This window comes from Platichthys flesus, chromosome 16, assembly GCF_949316205.1.
Source record: "Platichthys flesus chromosome 16, fPlaFle2.1, whole genome shotgun sequence".
Taxonomy (NCBI): Eukaryota; Metazoa; Chordata; class Actinopteri; order Pleuronectiformes; family Pleuronectidae; genus Platichthys; species Platichthys flesus.
In genome coordinates this window covers 13,249,321-13,267,669 of record NC_084960.1, presented here as the reverse complement: position 1 = coordinate 13,267,669, position 18,349 = coordinate 13,249,321, and the positions used below count along the sequence as shown (strand labels likewise).

The window sequence follows — 18,349 nt, the reverse complement described above, 5'->3', positions numbered from 1 at the left end:
TAATCCCCATCAGCCAGGCTGTAGAAAATTCTAATTCAACTCCCCAAAAAGTTTGTTTGTGCTGACACACAGGACATTTTAAAAGCTGTAGCCGGGTCCAACAGGCACCACTTTCCAAACTGCTACATATCCTTTGCATGTGAAGTCTTTATCTTCGAGGTAACATCGCAGTCAGACAGATGTCATGGAAGTACAAAGTGCAGGACTGCTCGCTGCGGTGTTGAGGGGGAACGGTGTCTGCATCCACACAGAGGGCAGCAGCAGCTCAGGGACAGCAGCAGCAGAAGCAGCAGCAGCAGCTCGGGCTCGACCACAGCACAAAACACAAGTCCCACAATCACCTGCCAAACTTCTGCAGCTACAACCAGCACAGCCCGCGAGCGGCAGACGGGTCCCGCTGCATGTGGAGCTGCCTGTTGATCCAGCAGCGTCTCATGACACCACGGGAGGAAGAAACTACATGTCTACACAGATGGGTTCATACATGTGTGCGTGTGAGCCTGCGTGTGTGTGTGTGTGTGTTAGTGTGCGCAGCGTGCGCAGGAGCCTCACACACACACTCGCAGTTTGTTTACAAAGCGCTGTCAGAATAGGCTTTCGCAACCGGTGGAGGGACAGTGAGTGGGACGAGACGAGAGACGTTCACTTACTCACACACGCACGCACACTCAAAGACATATATGTATATATACACACAAGCACGCACACAGCATGTCACGCTTACCTCGGTGGAGCGACGGGAGCTGCGGTGCTTTTCTCATAAAAAGAGGGCAGAGGCTGCAGCGACGATACCGACTTACGACAGGAACCTCTCTCTTTCTCTCTCCCTCTCACGCTACTCTACCTCTCTCTCTCTCTCTCTCTCTTTCTGACAAACCGCCCACTTCCGGCTTGTCGCTCTCTCTCTCTCTCTCTCTATCTCTCTCTCTCTCTCTCTGTCAGAAACACTTTCTGCTAATTTATTTTTGACTAATATCAACATTTACATAATTTAACAACATTTCTGCAGGCTTAGTGCAAAAACAATTCTATTTTTATTTTGTTTTACTTTAATTTACTTAAAGTAAAGTAAATTTACTACGTTACGTCACGTTACGTTACATTACTTTATTTTACTTTACTCATTTTATTAGATTTAATAAAAAAAAAATTAAATGCGTTTTACTTTGTTTTATTTTACTGCACTTTGCCTAACTTAACTTAACTTATCTTTATTTATTTTAACTATTTAGTTTTATTCTATTTTATTTTATTTGTATTGTTGAATCTGACTTTGTTTTGAGCAATAGTGTACTGTGTTGCCACACAGGCAAGAAGAACCACTGTCACCAAAAATAAACTTTGTTCACCACTGCTGCTTTAGATAAATCAATAATGTGATATGATCAATACAAACATTCATATCAGATTTAAATTGCTCCCTTGTTGCACGGGCTCGTGTCTCTAGTGTTTACTTACAGCGTGTTGCACAATCCCGCCCATGGTGCTTATAGTATTTTTTACATTTTATTTTGTTTCCTATTGTTATATTCTTTATACTTATAGTTGCACAAATACACCCCAGAAAATCCCTTGTATGTGTAAACCTGCTTGGAAATAAAAGCCAGTTGTTTTTTCTTATTCTGATTCTGTGCACACAGGTTGATTAAATTCAATTTAATCTCCAACCACCCATATCTGTCGTCATCAATCTGGACAACAGCGACCCCCTCTGGTTCAATGAAATGACGCTTAATGGAGAATTTTAAACGAGATGTAATTAATGTTTTTTCAATTTCCTCTCAGTCTTACCCTTATCAGGTGAGCTGAAAATGGGGGAGAGAGCGGGAGGGAGGGGAGGGGGTTTGGTGAGGTGGCGGGGACTAAAGATAAAGCTGCCAAAATAAACTAGAGGACATTGTGTGCCCGAGGCACGTCCAGCAAATTAAATAAAGACTCAGATATTGCTGCCGGGGACAAAACAAAATACAAGTAAAAGGGCAACAGACACCATGTGACCTGTTTATTGTTCCTGTTGTGTCCTCTTATTTATCACACGTGGCAGAATTAAAATCCACATAATAGACAGGTTACTTCTTATTGTTCATAGCAACTAAACCTGTCTGACTCATAGAATGGGAATAACCCGAATTACACGCAGTCATGGACTTGGTTGGTTTTGACCTGTGACTATTGATTCATCACAAAGTTACAGAAAGGGTCAAAGTCCAGAGTATCTTTTGAATGATGTTGACTGAAATCTGAGAAATAAATGTCATCCATGTCAGAATGGCCCTCTTTTATATCAGCTTTTTCCTCTCTCGGTCTCAAACACACACACACACACACACACACACACACACACACACACACACACACACCAGACTCACAGTTTCATTGATTCTCCAGATTGATTGGCTGCGGGCCAGAGCTGAAGGGTGACAGTTGCCTGCCTCAGACAGCTGAGTCAGCAGCTGGTAATAGATGTACCTCTGCTCCACACCCACTCATCCCCTCAAACCCGTCTGTGTTTATTTCCTGTCACCGAGACAAACACACACAGTAGACCGAGGCCGGGCTGACTGGGTGTAGAGCAAGGCTGAGGCCCGGCGATGCAGAAAGTGTCTCCTTTGCTGCCTGTGCTTGTTTAGCTGCTTTATCTCAGCTGTCACTAAACAGGCTCATGGGAATCCCAGCAGTCAGGCTGCTGCTGTTCCTATCAGTGGCACGTTACAGTTGAAGACATGGCGGGGCTGCACTCATGCAATGTGGAGTTTCCAGTCAGGGAAGTCCAGGGATCATGTGTCGAGAGTTCTTTCCTCGAAGGCAGTGGTAGAACAGGAAGTAGAATGACAGATGACCTCATATGTAGGAATGTATACTGTACTGTTAAAATCCAAGAAACTGCAGTGGATTAATACTTCCATGGGAAACAACCTGTAACAGCAGCTGGTTTCAAATAATTAGCCCCTGCTGGTTTTACATCTCTCATGCTCCCATTCAACTTATGAGTCTTACTTTTATATTGTTGAATAATAGGAACGTGTGGTTGATTTCTGCACGGCTCAATTGCGGTTTGTACCCACCATAGTTAGAAATGGGACCTCTAGTTTGTTTATATTAGATTTTTTTGGCATGTGTGTCAAATTTATTTTTTCCAGCATGTGGATGTGAAAACGACCCACATGTCATCATATCATTCAGTTTTTTACTTTAATATTTAAGCAAATGTCTTTTTTCCTGGATTAAACCTGAGCTTTCTTTTCCAGCAGGGTACACCAAATTAACATCGGCCCTCAGTTCCTAATAGAAATGAGACCTTTACTGCTCTCACATTATTTATCGCATATTGCTTGACCTAAATCTTTACCGTTCCTCTTTGTTGTTACTGGTTTCCTGCCAACACAGGTGATTTCATAACATTTCCTGTCAAAACGCTGAACTATTCATTTTACCAATTATTAAATACTTCCTCTGGTTTGATTTACGGTAAAGTTCTGTAGTGTCTGTTCGTTTTAGTTTTTTTCAGCTATAGCTTTGGCCACTTCAGTTTGTCACTTCTCATCCAGTTCATTTAGCAGCATTTTCATATCTAATACATATGATCTCTCAGTTCTGTATTTATAAATCTGGAACTTTCAGAAGCAGCTGTGAATTCAAACCTGAAATGCATATGCAAATTAATAAGTGATACTTCAATATTAATCATATAAATTACAGGCATAATTATTCTGAAACAGTTTGAATATGAAGGGCCATTTTGAAAATGTGATATCTGCTGTAATCAATCAAATTTTTGTAACAAATGACTAAATACTACAAATAAACTGATTAGATCTATTTATTTACATCTTAAAGAATATGTAGCCTAAAGTAAGATGCTATTAGTTAAGAAGTCCCCTTTCAACATAATGGGTTCATAATGATAGTGTTGGCCTCAGTGGGTAAAGACTTCAAGAAAATGAGTTTAAAGCCGAATTCAATGTGTCCTACACTGTGATTCTTGTGAGGCGTCAGAAGCCAAGGCGGGAAACTACTGGGTTATCCTCTAACAAAAGGTTTTTAAAGCATGTTATATCATCCAGTATCTAAAATCAAAAAATGTAAAAGTAACTTTTAAGTAAGGCTGTCAAGTATATGTAGTAAAGTAGAAAATACAATAGTTTTCTCTGAAATGTGAATCAAAAGCAGCATGGAATGACACAGACACACAATAATTTGTCCATCTTCTTCCTGTGCTTAGTTTATCATGGGAATGAACAGGTTATCCAATCCTTATTGTTAATATAGGATTGGCGTAGGGGGTAGAGTGGTCGTTCTTCAACAAAAAGGTTGGGGGTTCAATCCCCACTCTTTTCCCATCTGCATGATCTGCATGACTGTGGAGTATAAACAGAGCTCAGACAAGTTTGATGTTTGTAACTGGCTGTTTAATAAGTTTAGTTTTGGTCCTTATAGATAATACATTAGTTTGTTTATGATCTTCATGTTAAAAAACTTTCAACAATTTCTTTTTTAGTGAGTCAATAATCACACCAACAGATTACTAGAATACTTTCAATCATCATCAAATTTTATTTATATAGCCCATATTCACAACTGACAATTTGTCTCATAGGGGTTAACATGTGTGACATCCTCTGTCCTCAACCGGAGTGAGAAAAAATTACCAGAAAAAACCCTATTATAACAGGGGACAGAACGTTCAGGTCCAGCTTGTTTTTATTGCCATCTGTCAAATCATGAAGAGTTACAGCATAGATTACAGAAAACCTTGTGACATTTCTTGGTTGAATAGGGAATATTGGTGTGGATTTATTCAACAGTGTGAAAAACTCTACTGTTTACACTTTGATAAAGTGAAAAAGATTTCTCAAATATCCACGATTACTTTTGATGATAGGTTTTAAAATAAACCGTTTGTAAAATCATTTGCTTTACATATCTGGTTATATCAGATGAATTTAACCAAACAAAAAAATGCTCATTTTGAAAGCAAGTACAGTCCCCTGGACCACAAATAAAAGTATTTGTGTGGGAACGACAAAAAACTTGTTTTCACCAACTATATGAGTCATATCATGTAATTTCTCACGATACAATACGGTGGAAGAAACACACGACTAAATAACTAACGAAGTATCCTCGTCTTTCCATGTAGGAACAAGTTTAAAAACTCTTCAAACTGCTCTGAGAAATAGAACAAATATACAAATTTGTTTTAAGTTTTAAGTGCAACCAAGGTCTTTTGGAACAACTGCGACATATGACATTTGAGGGGATCAAAAAAAAACACAACAGAGAAAAGTAAAAGAGACAATTAAATGCATCAAAAATAAATTCATCTAAATACATTTCTAAAGCGGTATAGCTTATACAACAATGAGTCTCATTACATTTCTTATTCAAAGAAAAAAAACACTTGATTTCATAGCCATCTTCAAGAGCCAATGACGCACACAGTACGACGTTTAAAAAAATACAATTCCAGATATCTGTGAAGAGGGGGAAGTACTGAATGGAGGGTCAGTGAGTGGGTCAGTATCGATCAAGATTTCCACACACCAAGTACAATCAAAGGCTAAAGACAAATGGCAATGCCTTTTTAAAAGGATCTTCCAATTCCGTACTGTGCGAAAGTTTACACAGAAACAAGAAACAAACTGTACAGGCAGGACAAGTGTACAGAGGGAGGGAAGAGAAGTCGTCAACTCCTGACAGTGAGAGAAATCTTTCACATAGGTGAGGCTACGTCCATGTCCAAAGTAAGCGAATCTGTGAAGATAAAAAATTTAAAGAAATGCTATTAATATTCATTATAAATGTTGTACTGTGTGTTCTTGTAGCCCACTTGAAGACCTTTCCGAGGGGAGAGTGAGGACAATTTTGGTTTTGGTTGGTCCAATCTTTTCGAAGTGCTGTTTTTTTTTACCATTAAGATTATAATTTGTTTATGCCACAAGTTCACTCTGGCCCGATGTTTCACTATTCAACCAAAGCCAGTCGCCATTCGCTCTGTGCAAAGTCTTCGAACACCTTCTGCTAGATGACTAGCAGATTAAGTATCTCAATGAATCCGAGGCAACCACAGCCAGAACGCCTGAAGGGGTGAAGAGGGTATTAAGAGGTAGAAACCAGAGGTACAAGTCAGGGGGTTTCTCCTGGTAAAAGATTGTGTAATGTGTGACCACCTGTCACCAGTCATTCAGTGTAGTATGAACTCATAACGCCTGAAAGACTCCTGATCACAAGACAGCAAGTCCTAAGAGTGTGAACAGCGCAGCAATCTGAAAAACTCGTTTGAACTAGAGAGTGGATCATTTTTTTGTATGAATCAGTTGCAGGTCGGGTTTGGTCACATTGACTGGGCTTATAACCGGGAAAATCATCAGGCTCGGGTCAGATTTGGTCACAAAAAACAGAATACCTCTCGTCTCTGTGAGTTTTCTTAATTGAAAGGTTTTGGCTTGTAGTTAGTGGAGCTTCTCACGTGTTTATATAAATACAAACGTTTGTGATTATGTACAATGTGTGTGTAAGTGACTCACCCATATGTCCTGGATTAGCTTCAACGTCATTGTGCATCAGAGAGTCGAGGGTGCGGGGCGACATGGGGAACAGGTCACTGGTGTTACCAGAATTTGTGCTGTAAAAACATGAAAAGACGACAAATGTAAAAAAAAAGGTGAACCAATAACACACACTTCCATGTAGATTCTGGCCACAGATTTCATGTTAGTCAACCCAATTGTTAGTGTTTGTCTTCATCACACTGAATGCAGGTCACCATAAGTCAAAAGGTTGCGATAATCAGTCTCATCCTACTCCGAAAGATAGTTCAACATTCAGCCTCAGTGTGCAAAGTCAACTGACTCTGCGCTGTCAGTTGATGGTTAGCGCGGTTGGTTAAGTGAATTTACCAGGACATTACGCAAACCTTCTTTCAAGAGCAATTTCCCCTTTTATTAATTTCCTTCCTCTTTCAAATGGCTTTTTTGGCTTTGTCTACTTTCTTAAGAAATTATTCATTGATTTTTTAATATTTGGATCAAAAACACTAAAAAATTTCTGAATTCTCGTATCAGATAAAAAAATCACAGAGTTTATATGTTTATGTTAAGTTCATACAGATGGAAAAATGGTACCTGAAACAAATAAAATTAATGGTAGGGAGATGCATTTGAATTAGAACCAGGAGAAAAGAAGCTGTGAGACACAGACACAGACAGCAAATATGTAGGTGGGGGTGCGGCGCCGATATCCCTGAAACCCACCCATCAGACACACAGACAAAGTGACATGATGCACACAAAGCCCTTCATGCCAGCCGCCAGCCCCCCCCCCCCCCCCCCCCCCCCCTTGGTTCCTACCATGGGAATCCGTTCCCAAGCAGGTCACTGTCCGGCAAGTCCATGAACACGGAGGGACACCTACGGAGAGAGGTCAGGATCGGGCTGAGCAAACCTCACAACCTGCCACCACCGTACCACACCAACACATCCTCTACCAACCAACCAGAGCACACATGGCTGACTGCCGTGTGTGTACAAACTTCTCTGACCTCTGTCAACTTGCACTGTCAATTTGACGGCCCTTTCCTTCTCCCACCTCGGTTATTAGTACCTCCACCAAGGAGGCTCGTCTACCAGACGTATTACCGCAAAACTTGGTGGAACGATGTAATATGGGTCAGGGAAGAACCCAATAAATTTAGGTGTGGATCCAGATCAGAGGGCTGTGTTTTCGTTGGAAAGTTTTACAAATTTTCCAAGGAATAATCCATGGAACTTGATAAAAAAAAAAATATCCTGTACATTTAGGGGACTGATATATTTATATGTGTGTGCAATTTGGTGAAGCTTGATTTATTTTAAGGGGTGTTTGGCCTTGCTGAAGTTATAGGCTCCAATGAGTGATATTCTAGTTCTTAATCAATCTCAGCTACTCAATGAATATCCGTCTGAAGATAGCCTCTAATATATTATTCTAAGAATAGCAATGTGTAGTTTAACAACTTACATCTAAATATTTCTAAGTGTAGGCAGCCGTAAATACGTTTAATTGAAAACATCTATATATTATATATATTCAAAACCTTTTTTCTTACTGTTAAATAAGTTATGTTTCAGCCTCTGTGCCCTTTCATGATTTTGTAATATTGACCCTGACCAAACCAATGTACCTGAATTTAAATGTGATACAACTGAAAGAGCACAACATAGAATAGTTAAATCGTTTAAAGTGGATGCCAGTTAGACGTTAGGGGTATTAGATGGTCTTCTACTCTTCTTATTTTGATCGCATTCCTGGTCTACATAAATAGAAAGGTGTGAAAGGAATATTTGCAGACCCAGCATGGAGATAAATTCCCACCTGAGTCCCTTAGGCCCTAACCTGATACCAGGGGCAACCGTCAATCGACTTAAACAGAAACTGAACAGAATCTGCGTATATAGGTTCACATGAGCAGGGTGATGGTTCCTCTAATGATGGTGGTGACTCACAGTGAGAGTAGCTTTGTTCTCTTTTCCTTGAACATGTGACAACACATGAAGTGTAAGTTTAAAGAAGTGTAGATCCTGAGCAGGAACATTCAGTCTCTTAAAAATCAATAACAAATAAGGACGTTTTTTGGAACACATTTCAACTTTGGCACATCACAGACTAGACAGCAGCCAAACCTTCATCTTTGTTACTTTGTAACGTTATGATCTTATATGTACATTTATACCATCTTGTCCTATTATCAGGGTGCTCCTTGCAGTCCACATTATCACTGTAGTCATTACAGACCATATAATCATATTCTAATCTTGAAGATAAAGGAGGGACAGATACTTACGGTGTGACGCAGATGAACTTTGTCTTTAAGTATGGCTGAATAGCTGTCCGGGAAAAGAAAAAATATACATTTGTAATGAAAAAAATAATATCCATATGTCTTGTGTCTCTTAAGATGCATGGATACCACAGAGCTCAGAGACATGTGACTTACTGGTTGTCGAGTCTCCCCCTATCTCAGGTTCAGGAGCTGTCTCCGGCCTGCAGTATTTCCCGAACGCTTCCTCTTTGGGAATGTCGGGGTGGAGGTAGACGAGAGGCGAAACCAGGATATTGGTGGCATCCATAATCTTGTATCCCATGATGATGTCGGCGAAGGACATATTGTTGAGCTGCTGCTTTGTGTAGGGCTCCACTGACTGGATCTGGGTCTTTCCTGTACCCACACCACGACCACAAAAGTGTCACAACCAAACTTCTTAAATATATATCTTTAAATTGTTATAGAAGGATTGAAATTCTCACCACTGATGTCTTTCTCCACCCATGTGAATGTTATGCCCCCCTCCTTGCTGCTCTCGCTGAAGCGCAGCAGAAAAGTGCCAGGAGGTTTTGGACTCAGAATGGCCCTCTCCCGCTCCTTACTGATGAATCCCATGATATATCTGAGGGAAACAGGAAGGCAAATAATACACACCAACATTATAAATAGTACATTCATTCTAAATCTGTTGACTGCTGCATGCCAAAACACTTTCTATACAATGAGAAACGCCAGATTCCAGAAGCTGCTCAGGGACTTGAATTGTAAACAAAGGACGACCTCTCACCCCTCATTCCACAGTGCCAGGATGTACTTCTTCACCAGGTCAATGATGTTGTCCAGCCACACCCAGAAGGAGAAGCCTTTACCCGCCATGTTTTCCTACACAGAGGAAGGGGAAAAATTACTCGCACCGACTCAATACAATGGCAATATGGTGGACTGAGGCATATGTGGCTGGAAGGTGAAGTACCTTACAGAACTTGGCCCAAGTGATCTGACAGCCAGAGTAGTTGACACAAGGCCCTAAATGGACAATCGAAAATTCCATTAGTATATGAAGCGTTGCAATTTTGGAAGTTTTTAGAGAGAGTCCAAGTCATGTCAACTCACCTAGTAATTTCTCAGCCAGTGTGGTGAGCTGTTCAATGGTTAGGCCTCTCTTGGTGGTGGAGGAGAATTGCCAGCTTAGCACTTCAGCAACCTGGTCCCATGTTCCCACTGGAGGCTTGGTGAAGAAGTTCACGTTCTGTGCAGACATAGCCAAGCCAGCTTATTATAAAAAAAAAAAAACATTATCCGAATAATTTTTATGGTGAGCCAGAAAACAACACAGAGAAGGAGAGGGCCGTCAAATTGACAGTGCAAAGTTGACAGAGGTCATGTGTACACACACGCCAGTCAGCCATGTGTGCTCTGGTTGGTTGGTAGAGGATGTGGTGGTGTGGCACGGTGGTGGCAGGTTGTGAGGTTTGCTCAGCCCCTTTCCACCAGAGGGTGCCGTCTTACCTTTGGGTGGTTAGTGAGCATGTTGTACCACAGGATAGAGGCCCAGGCATTCGGCATCTGGCAGATGTTTGAAATGACTACCACAGGCAGAGAATGGGTCTGCATATATGAAAGAAAACAATTATTAGAGTAAGTTCTTTAAAGAAAATTACAATAATTTGATTGCCAACATTTTTTCCTGCACAATGACGTTAAAATGTTCTTGCTTCTATTTCAGTAGATCATCTACTCATTAATGCTGCTCTTACCCGTACAAAGCATCTAGCTGTTCTTAGTGCAAAACGTTTTATTATGAAAGGGTTGCGTTGTTAAGCGGCCCACAAAAGATATTGCTTCTCGAGCCTTGGGATCACATCTGTGAGTATGATGTGTCCCTCAAGAAAGAACACAACGATAATGACACAATGCACTGAAATAAAATCATAATATGTCAAATTCATTATTTGAGGATCACTCAAGATGCAGTTTATTCTTGAGCCCATATTCACAACAAATATACCATTTGTCGGTGGGAGAATTTAGTTTCAAGATATTCCTTTATTAATCCCAACAGGGAAACTCGCCATAAGAGAAATTATTATGTTGAAACGGTTAAATGAATAAAAAGTTGCTTCAGCATTAATATTCAGTGCTGTTACTCCGCCCTCGGTGGGGTTACTGGGTTCAGGAACACAGTAGCATCTTTCAGTAGCAGCTCATTTAGAAACTAGGGCGATGACACTCTGAAGACTTTGATGATGACTCATTTGTCTGAAGACTTTCTCTATGATGTGTCGGAGAACAGAGCACTGCATTGTTCTTTGAGAGTTTTTTGGGTTTGCTTCTAGTTTTGTGTGGAAGTTAGAACAAAAAAACGGAAGAGCTACTCACCTCCAGATCGATCTTCAGACCTTGGTGATAGACTTCTGTGTCAAAGGTGATAAGATGCAGCTCCTCTGTGACGATCAGAGAGGCCTGGAGAGAGGAGAACATTTGAACCTCTAGTGGATGAAAAATAAACTGTGTGGACTGTTCATATGGATCTATGCAACAATTAGCATGGAATTACACTATTGTTACAATAGTGTTAGGATGAGCACCTACATCACTATTGGTCCGGCCACCATTACCGCACCTCTGTTCTCTCAGGGTCTGTAAAAAAACAGGAAGTCAGAGCTCCATGGCAGGCCGTTGTGAGGAAACTTCATCACTGTCGAGCATTTAGGGTTTTGCCTCCATAACTCACCAAGTGTTTAAACTCTGCTGACAGGCTGCCATTGTTCGATTCCTCCATGTTCATAACTTTTGTGTTGGTGCCGAGGATGTTAAACTTTCGTGACCTGAGAAAATTCAAGGGGCAGAAGAAAGTGAGACTCTTTTCTAAATTAATATAAAGCAAATGACCAGGCTTTAAAAAACAAAAATGTTCTTAAAAGTCTTACCCTCGAATTGCAGCCACATCACCAGATTCCCTGACAATAAACAGTTCAAGTCAGTGAAGCAGAACTTATTCTATATCTTGATTCATGAAAGTGTCGTCCTGATAAAGAGTTAAGAAAAAAACTCACTTGTCAATGCAAACTTTAATTTTCAGCTGGTAATTTAGTTCAGGAAACTTAACAAGTAACCTGGAAAAAAAACAAAGGAAGTATTTATTAAATATTCATCAAGATATCAAATATTCTCCATTAAAAAGGTTAAAAAAACAGTCTCTGTTGTTTCAGTGATTCAAGTCCGCAGCCTTACCTGACTTTATTTGTGAACTGCACTCCGGTTTTAATAACCAGAGGTCTGTCTGGATGCATGGGCATACATGGCTGTCTTTCCACCACAAAAGCACTAGAAGACAAAGTGGATCATGTTTCAGAGGAGATTTACCACAAGTTGTCGAGAATATAAGGTCCGCATACTAATAATCCTGAGCTGTCGACTGTGTATCACATTCGGAATATGGTCACAATGTAAACTTGATCTAAACCAGTTCATTTGTAGAATTTAGACTGAGAAATGTGTCTGAAAGCTCAGCATTATTAAAAAGTGGAACCTCAAACTTCGATTCTTCTTTAGGTTCCCAAAGAAGCAACCTCCATTCATAGTAACACAAAAGGAAATATTGTCTGTGGACGTTTTTAGTGCAGCTACACCAAATGCAGTACCTCTTCATTAGGTTTCGGAACAAGTCCACAATCTTCTCCTCCAGGGCGGGTCGGTGCTGAATGATGGGGTCTCCCTTGTAGGACACTTTCTGCTGAAGCTCCTCCAACTTCTTGATCTGCTGACGAATCTGGAGCTGGGACTCAGCCAAGGATGTGATCCTGGTTAGAAAATAACCACAGTTCAGTTCAGTCAACTCTCATGTTTTCTGACGCTAGACAGATGTTGAACTGTTGTACACTTGTTCATTCTCAAATAACTAAATAAAGCTTTCATCAACGAGCATTTTTGTTTTTATTTATATATTTATTTATATATAAAAATACAAATGGATCATCCTTAATAAGCCGACCGACGTCTAGATTAGGAAATTGCTTTAGATCTGCATTCATGGTTACCATGTCTCGAGGCGATCCAGGCAGATGTTCGGCGGACCTCCAATACAAGCAATTTGCTGTCGTCTCTTCCAGTCTGCTAGTTCTTCATCTGTCAGGTTCTTCTGCACGTAATCCATGGCGGTCAGCAAGCCTCCCATCTCTGTCACGATTTGCTAAAGGATACGAAGGACAGCACATTTAAGCAGTGGAATAATTCATCCGGGCAATGTGAGTGGTGGCAGTACCTCTGGAAAAGCATGATATAGATTCTCAAACTCTAACTTGTTCTTCATTAATCATCACAGAGTCTTTTTGCAAAGTCAATGAAAAAAACCCTTTTAAACTATTTGATCAACCAAGTGCCGAGCCCAGACTCCTCCTTCAAGTTGCTGCCTTTAAGTAATTCATAAAATTTGAGATAAAGTCAAAAATGGTGGCCTAACATCAAAACGCCTATTACTAACTTTTGCACAAACATACAAGGACAAAGCCTCTTTATGATACCTTTCTGAACCCTTGTTATTCTTGTGTTTATCAGTTGATACTTCTTCTTGGTTATACTTTTATTTATCGCATTTAAGACAATCCAAACTGTTTCAATTCTCTCTCATGTATTTTTGACATATCTCAATACATGGTAAGTGATAGGGACCCACCCTCCTGAGCTGGTCCAGAGCGCTCAGCATCTGTTCAAGCTGACCCATCTTCTGTCTTGTAGCAGCTGCCTGGCTATTTCCATTAAGGTCCTGGGACAACTCTGAAATGAGGCAGAAGCATGTAATGGGTGAGTTACAAAATTAAGATGCATTTATGTACATTACACAATAATGCTGATCAAGGCATTTAATGAATCTTAATTAAAGACAGTATTAAGACATTTCCTACAGTCTAATGTCAAGGAAAAAGCAAAAACCTATGAAGTAGATTTTACCTCCTTGGCTTTTCAGTGTCTTATAATTGAAGTCGAAATCGTCCTGCAAGTTCTCAAGCATTTTCATCTTCTGTTCCATATCCTGTTGAGAGACAAATGATCATGATTTGTTCATTAATGACAAGACTTCAAGGTTAGAGTGAATATGCAATATAAATGATTCTGAACACAAATATTCTAATCAGTGATTTTCTGAGGGAAACTCACCTGCACTCGTTTCCTAATGTCTTGAAGGTTGTGCTCCAGGATCTGCTGCTTCTCTGTCACGACTGTACCAGTGGGATGAGCTGCTTGGCCATCCTGCAAGAAGAAGATACACAATATTCAGAATTATTCAGCTAACCCAAACCAATTCATGACTTTATTATCATAAAATAATAAAGAATAAGCTTGGTTTGTGTGGCTTTCTCTACCTGTGCAGCAGTTGTGGCAGTCTGCAGGAGCCTTTGCTCCTCCCACAAGCAGCGGGCAACAATGCGGGCAATATCCATCGGCTTCTCCAAGTACTTGCTCTGCAGATGCTGCTTGATTCTGCGCAGGTTATGCTGGTAGAGCACGTTGTTCTCCTGCAGGAAACGGCTATACTGCTGATCTATCTCTCCAAGGAGGTTGTGGAACACCAGTGTAGCGTGCGACTCCGTATTGGCAGCGTACGCCCTTGTGAAAGGAGAGGAGAAGATAATCAGGGTATGATGATTTCTAGTTCCTGCTATGAGCTGGTACGAGATGCAAACAAACTAAATACCCATATCCCCTATAACTCAAAACATTGAACCGAAAAATTCTCAGAAGAAAGCTTAACTCTAAACTAATTCAACAGACAAAGGCATGATAAGGAAGAGGCTGGCAATTGATTCTAAAACATGATAGCTTTCTACATATTAGCAAGTCATGGTGTGTGGCCAAACGCCAATCTGGAGCGAGTGGAGGATAAAACAATAGCAGCATATGATAGCAAACAGGAGAAATGAAATGGGCATAACAGATCACAGGAATAAAATTATTTCTCACCAGTCTTGGCTCTCAATCCAGGGGGCAAGAAACTGCCGGAGCTCCATGGGGAAGCTGTCACTATACAAGTGGTAGAGCTGCTCCAGATATCTGGTCTCCAGCTGCTGCAACTGGTTCCACTGTGCCATCTTGACATATACTTCCTCAAACCTACATAAAAACAGATAAGGGTAAGAACATACTGTAAATTAAGCAAGAGGTAACACACTGATGGAGTAACAGCTAGGGTGATATTTTCTTTGAATATGAAAAGAATCCCTTCCAGTGCGGTCACTTCCTGTTCAGTGAAACACTAAACCTTCACCGAGAAATACGGGCCTATATAGACAGCTGTCAACTCCCTTAGCAGATGGGAGTTAATGATCTCTCACCCAGGTTTTGCCCCAGTGAAAAGCACATTTCCTTCTTTTGAGTGTTGAAAAGCTATGGTTGAGATGGATTTGTAACAAGAGAAACATACAGTCTCAATACAATTACTATTATCCATCAGTTTCACCTGACAGGCTCCTCTGGCCTTCTCATTTTACCAACAGCCGGCTCCACTGTTCTCTGGAGGGCTGTAGACTAGAGTAAACATACGCAGACAGTGAGTGAATCCAAAGGAAAGTTGGCTTTCCAGCCATGCAGTATTAGATGATGAACTGAAGCCTTTGTTTGAGCCCCTTTTATAACCTTGGTTACTTCTGCACTATCATCCAAGTCTGATGCTATGGAGAATCAAAGATCGACTAACAAGATAAACCAAAGCTCTGATCCTGTGTTGATGATGACTCAGATGTGTTCTTGACACTAAACCAGAATGTGCTTTCTGTTTCAAGGAGCTACGGTGTTGCTTTTGCTAACAGAAAGCACAGATAGATGTTCAACATTTTTCATTGTATTACTTTATATTCTCACTCTCTAAAAAAATAGAAGAGCAGAGTAATAAAACTACTCTCGATATAAAGCCATCCTCGTAAAGATTGTTGAGTGGATTGACCTGGTAACTCAGTGTCAGGGCTCTACTCATTTTTTAGTCAAACATTAACATATGTTTCAAGTTTCATTTAAATCAAGTCAGTAACCTGAGGACGCAACAAGAAAACAGTTCCGTTATACACACTGACATTCTAAGTGAAGTTTTTCTTAAGCATGCCAGACACATAACTGAAATTGTTCCATAAAAAGTAACACTTTCAAAACTTCTCAAAGTTCTTCTTTCACTGACATATGAAAGCAGCGTGTGAATTCCTGGGCACATGAAAACACTGGGTGGTTCATCACTGAGCAGTCACCGTAGTACTGTGAGAATTCCTTTCATTCTTTCAACATCTCATTTGGGGCTCAACTGCTTTATGTTAGTGATTCGAGTAGATTTTTTAGTTTCATTTTACATTTCTCTGACACACAAAAAACCACACAAGCCAATAAAAAAAAAGGGGGGGATTAGGTGGGTCAATTCACTTTAATCTGAAAACCACTTGATACAATGTGACTTTTACCATATAGCCTATCCTCATTGCTTTCATTTGAAGTCTTTGTATGTATTGTATTGAATTACAAAATTGCTTTCCAGTAAACTCAGCACCTGCATTAAGTGTCTGGACTTCTCCAAGATATGCTCATGAAATCTCTGCGAAAAATCTGGAGGATCACCAATGACCCAGTGCATACAATCATATCAGTTGTATAACTATATTCATGTTGATCAGCAATTACTTTAAATAACATCTGGCACTGACCTCATGATGCAAAGTCCCTGCTATACAACTAGTTATTTTATGAAATGACAAAGGCAACATTTCGATGAAAACTTGATTGTGTCACAAAACAGTTGAAAAAGATTAAATCTGCACTGAAAGCTTTCAATAAAGAATTTATTTCCCAGTGATGGTTGGGGTAACCTCAGACTTAAAAACCAATGTTTCGTAATGTTCAGAAGGTTTCTTTACTCCATTAACATGATGTTCCCATTTTTTTATGTTGACTTGCCTGTGTGACACACATGCATTATAAATGACTTTCACAAATACTACTCTTTTTGCCAAGATAAGCGGTTTGACCAAACGCCACAGCTTTAATTAGATTTTATACAAACAGACTTGGAGAACATCATTGCATGTGCAGGGCAAACCAGATGTTCCAATGGTTGCCAATCATGAAAGACAATGAGTGATTCCATAGATGTAAATCACTGATATTCCAGTAAGTACCTCCTGGAGCAAACAAAAGAAAGCACTAACCATGCTAACTTATCAGGTTATATGACCTCTGTAAATACACCACAAAACATGTGAATAAGCATACTTAATAATTTATAATGTCTGTTTTCAATGTCAGCCATGCTTAGTAAATATGAAATTGATTAATTTTGCATCTTTATTGCCTTTTTTTTTTAACGTCATGGCACAAAAACAAACCGAAAGATGAACACAAAACAGGGCGTAGACGAATTAAAATAATTAATTCCACTGCTTCATTGAAGCATTGAAGGTGGAAGGCACAGCACTTTTTTGGCTGGACATAAACTCAGGTTAGACTGGGCATGATGATCAGATTTATGTCCATCGCACCATATGCAATTATCGCGTTATATACTACAAGCTCCATAGACAAAGTATTAAAATGAGGCTATGTTTGGCTTTCAAAGCTTTAAATTGACCTTCTTTTGCAATCATCATTCCACGTGGTGCGTACATGCCATGGACAGGAGCTGTGGGCTACATCACTATGACTCCACAGCTGTGGGGACTTCAGTAAACACGGTTCTATCCCCAACGTGAGGTTTAAGTGCAGGTGTGCCTGGAAAAGGTGTTGTGTGTCAGACCTGCAGCTGGGAGGAGGGAGATGGGCGTGACAACTCCAGGGAAACACAAAACAATGGGCTGATTTTCACTTAAAAAAACTCAATGCAACGTGATAATTTACGAGGCGTCAGTCCTGTTCAACGACAACAGACAGCGAACTGAGCACCAGCAAACTGGAAGTTCAAGACCACTTGTGCAAAAGGGAAAGCTACTGTCCAGGAATGAGGTTGTGACATTAGCAGGTTTATGACGTGCGAGCACAGACACTAGCTGTTGTTGCTTGATCGAACGAACAGGACATAGGATGGGCTCTCGTGAATAAGTCATAAACTAATCACAAAGCTGTAATTGTACCCTAGCACTCCCATGTAATTGCTGTGGCCTGTTGTGACATCCCTGTGAAAAGCAGCTGGCCTCGGTGTGGAGAGAAACAAGTGACGGAAAGCAGAAGTGTTTTTTATTCTCCGCTTACCTGGCTCGGTGGGACTCCTTCAAAGTTTCTTCGTGGGAAAACTGCAACGCTCTCCGCTCAAAACCACACAGACGGCCGAGGAGACTTTATTCAAAAGTGAACGCGCACAATTGAAGATAAAGTCGCAAAGAAAATGGCGAAAGACTCTTTTCCTCTCCTCCCCTGCTCGGGAAACACTTCTCTCACACGCGCATGAACCTCCACACCAGTCCTCTACACTGCAGTGCTTCCGGCCACACAAACCAGAACAGCTCCGCTTATTGACACCCCCGACAGCTAATGGTAGTGCCGAACTCCGGTGTGGCCAATCGAAACGTTTCTTTTGGG

At 40.5% G+C, this 18,349-nt stretch overlaps 2 protein-coding genes across 3 annotated transcripts in view; both read right to left on the bottom strand.

Annotated features, from left to right (window-relative positions):
• The window catches only part of LOC133970975 (uncharacterized), a gene marked incomplete at its 3' end in the record, with an annotated part of 129,961 nt that extends 129,127 nt beyond the window's left edge, over positions 1-834 (bottom strand). The window contains 1 exon segment of the mRNA XM_062408141.1: positions 725-834.
• Positions 835-4,531: 3,697 nt separating this feature from the next.
• Positions 4,532-18,255, bottom strand: stat3 (signal transducer and activator of transcription 3 (acute-phase response factor)). 2 transcript variants are annotated; one of them, XM_062407229.1, is made up of 24 exons: positions 18,023-18,255; positions 14,765-14,914; positions 14,167-14,410; positions 13,961-14,053; positions 13,754-13,835; positions 13,479-13,579; positions 12,844-12,995; positions 12,448-12,606; positions 12,038-12,130; positions 11,860-11,919; positions 11,734-11,763; positions 11,538-11,631; positions 11,396-11,443; positions 11,183-11,266; positions 10,313-10,411; positions 9,917-10,052; positions 9,777-9,829; positions 9,591-9,685; positions 9,286-9,425; positions 8,975-9,196; positions 8,822-8,864; positions 7,350-7,409; positions 6,528-6,625; positions 4,532-5,754 (listed from the first exon to the last, which is right to left on the bottom strand). In XM_062407229.1, the coding sequence occupies exons 2-24, from the start codon at positions 14,890-14,892 to the stop codon at positions 5,714-5,716; spliced, it is 2,355 nt and encodes a 784-aa protein (XP_062263213.1). In that variant the 5' UTR covers positions 14,893-14,914; positions 18,023-18,255; the 3' UTR covers positions 4,532-5,713. The 2 variants fall into 2 exon arrangements, with proteins under 2 accessions (XP_062263213.1, XP_062263214.1); XM_062407230.1 differs by lacking the exon at positions 7,350-7,409 and having other exon boundaries at positions 18,023-18,254.
• Positions 18,256-18,349: the final 94 nt, after the last annotated feature.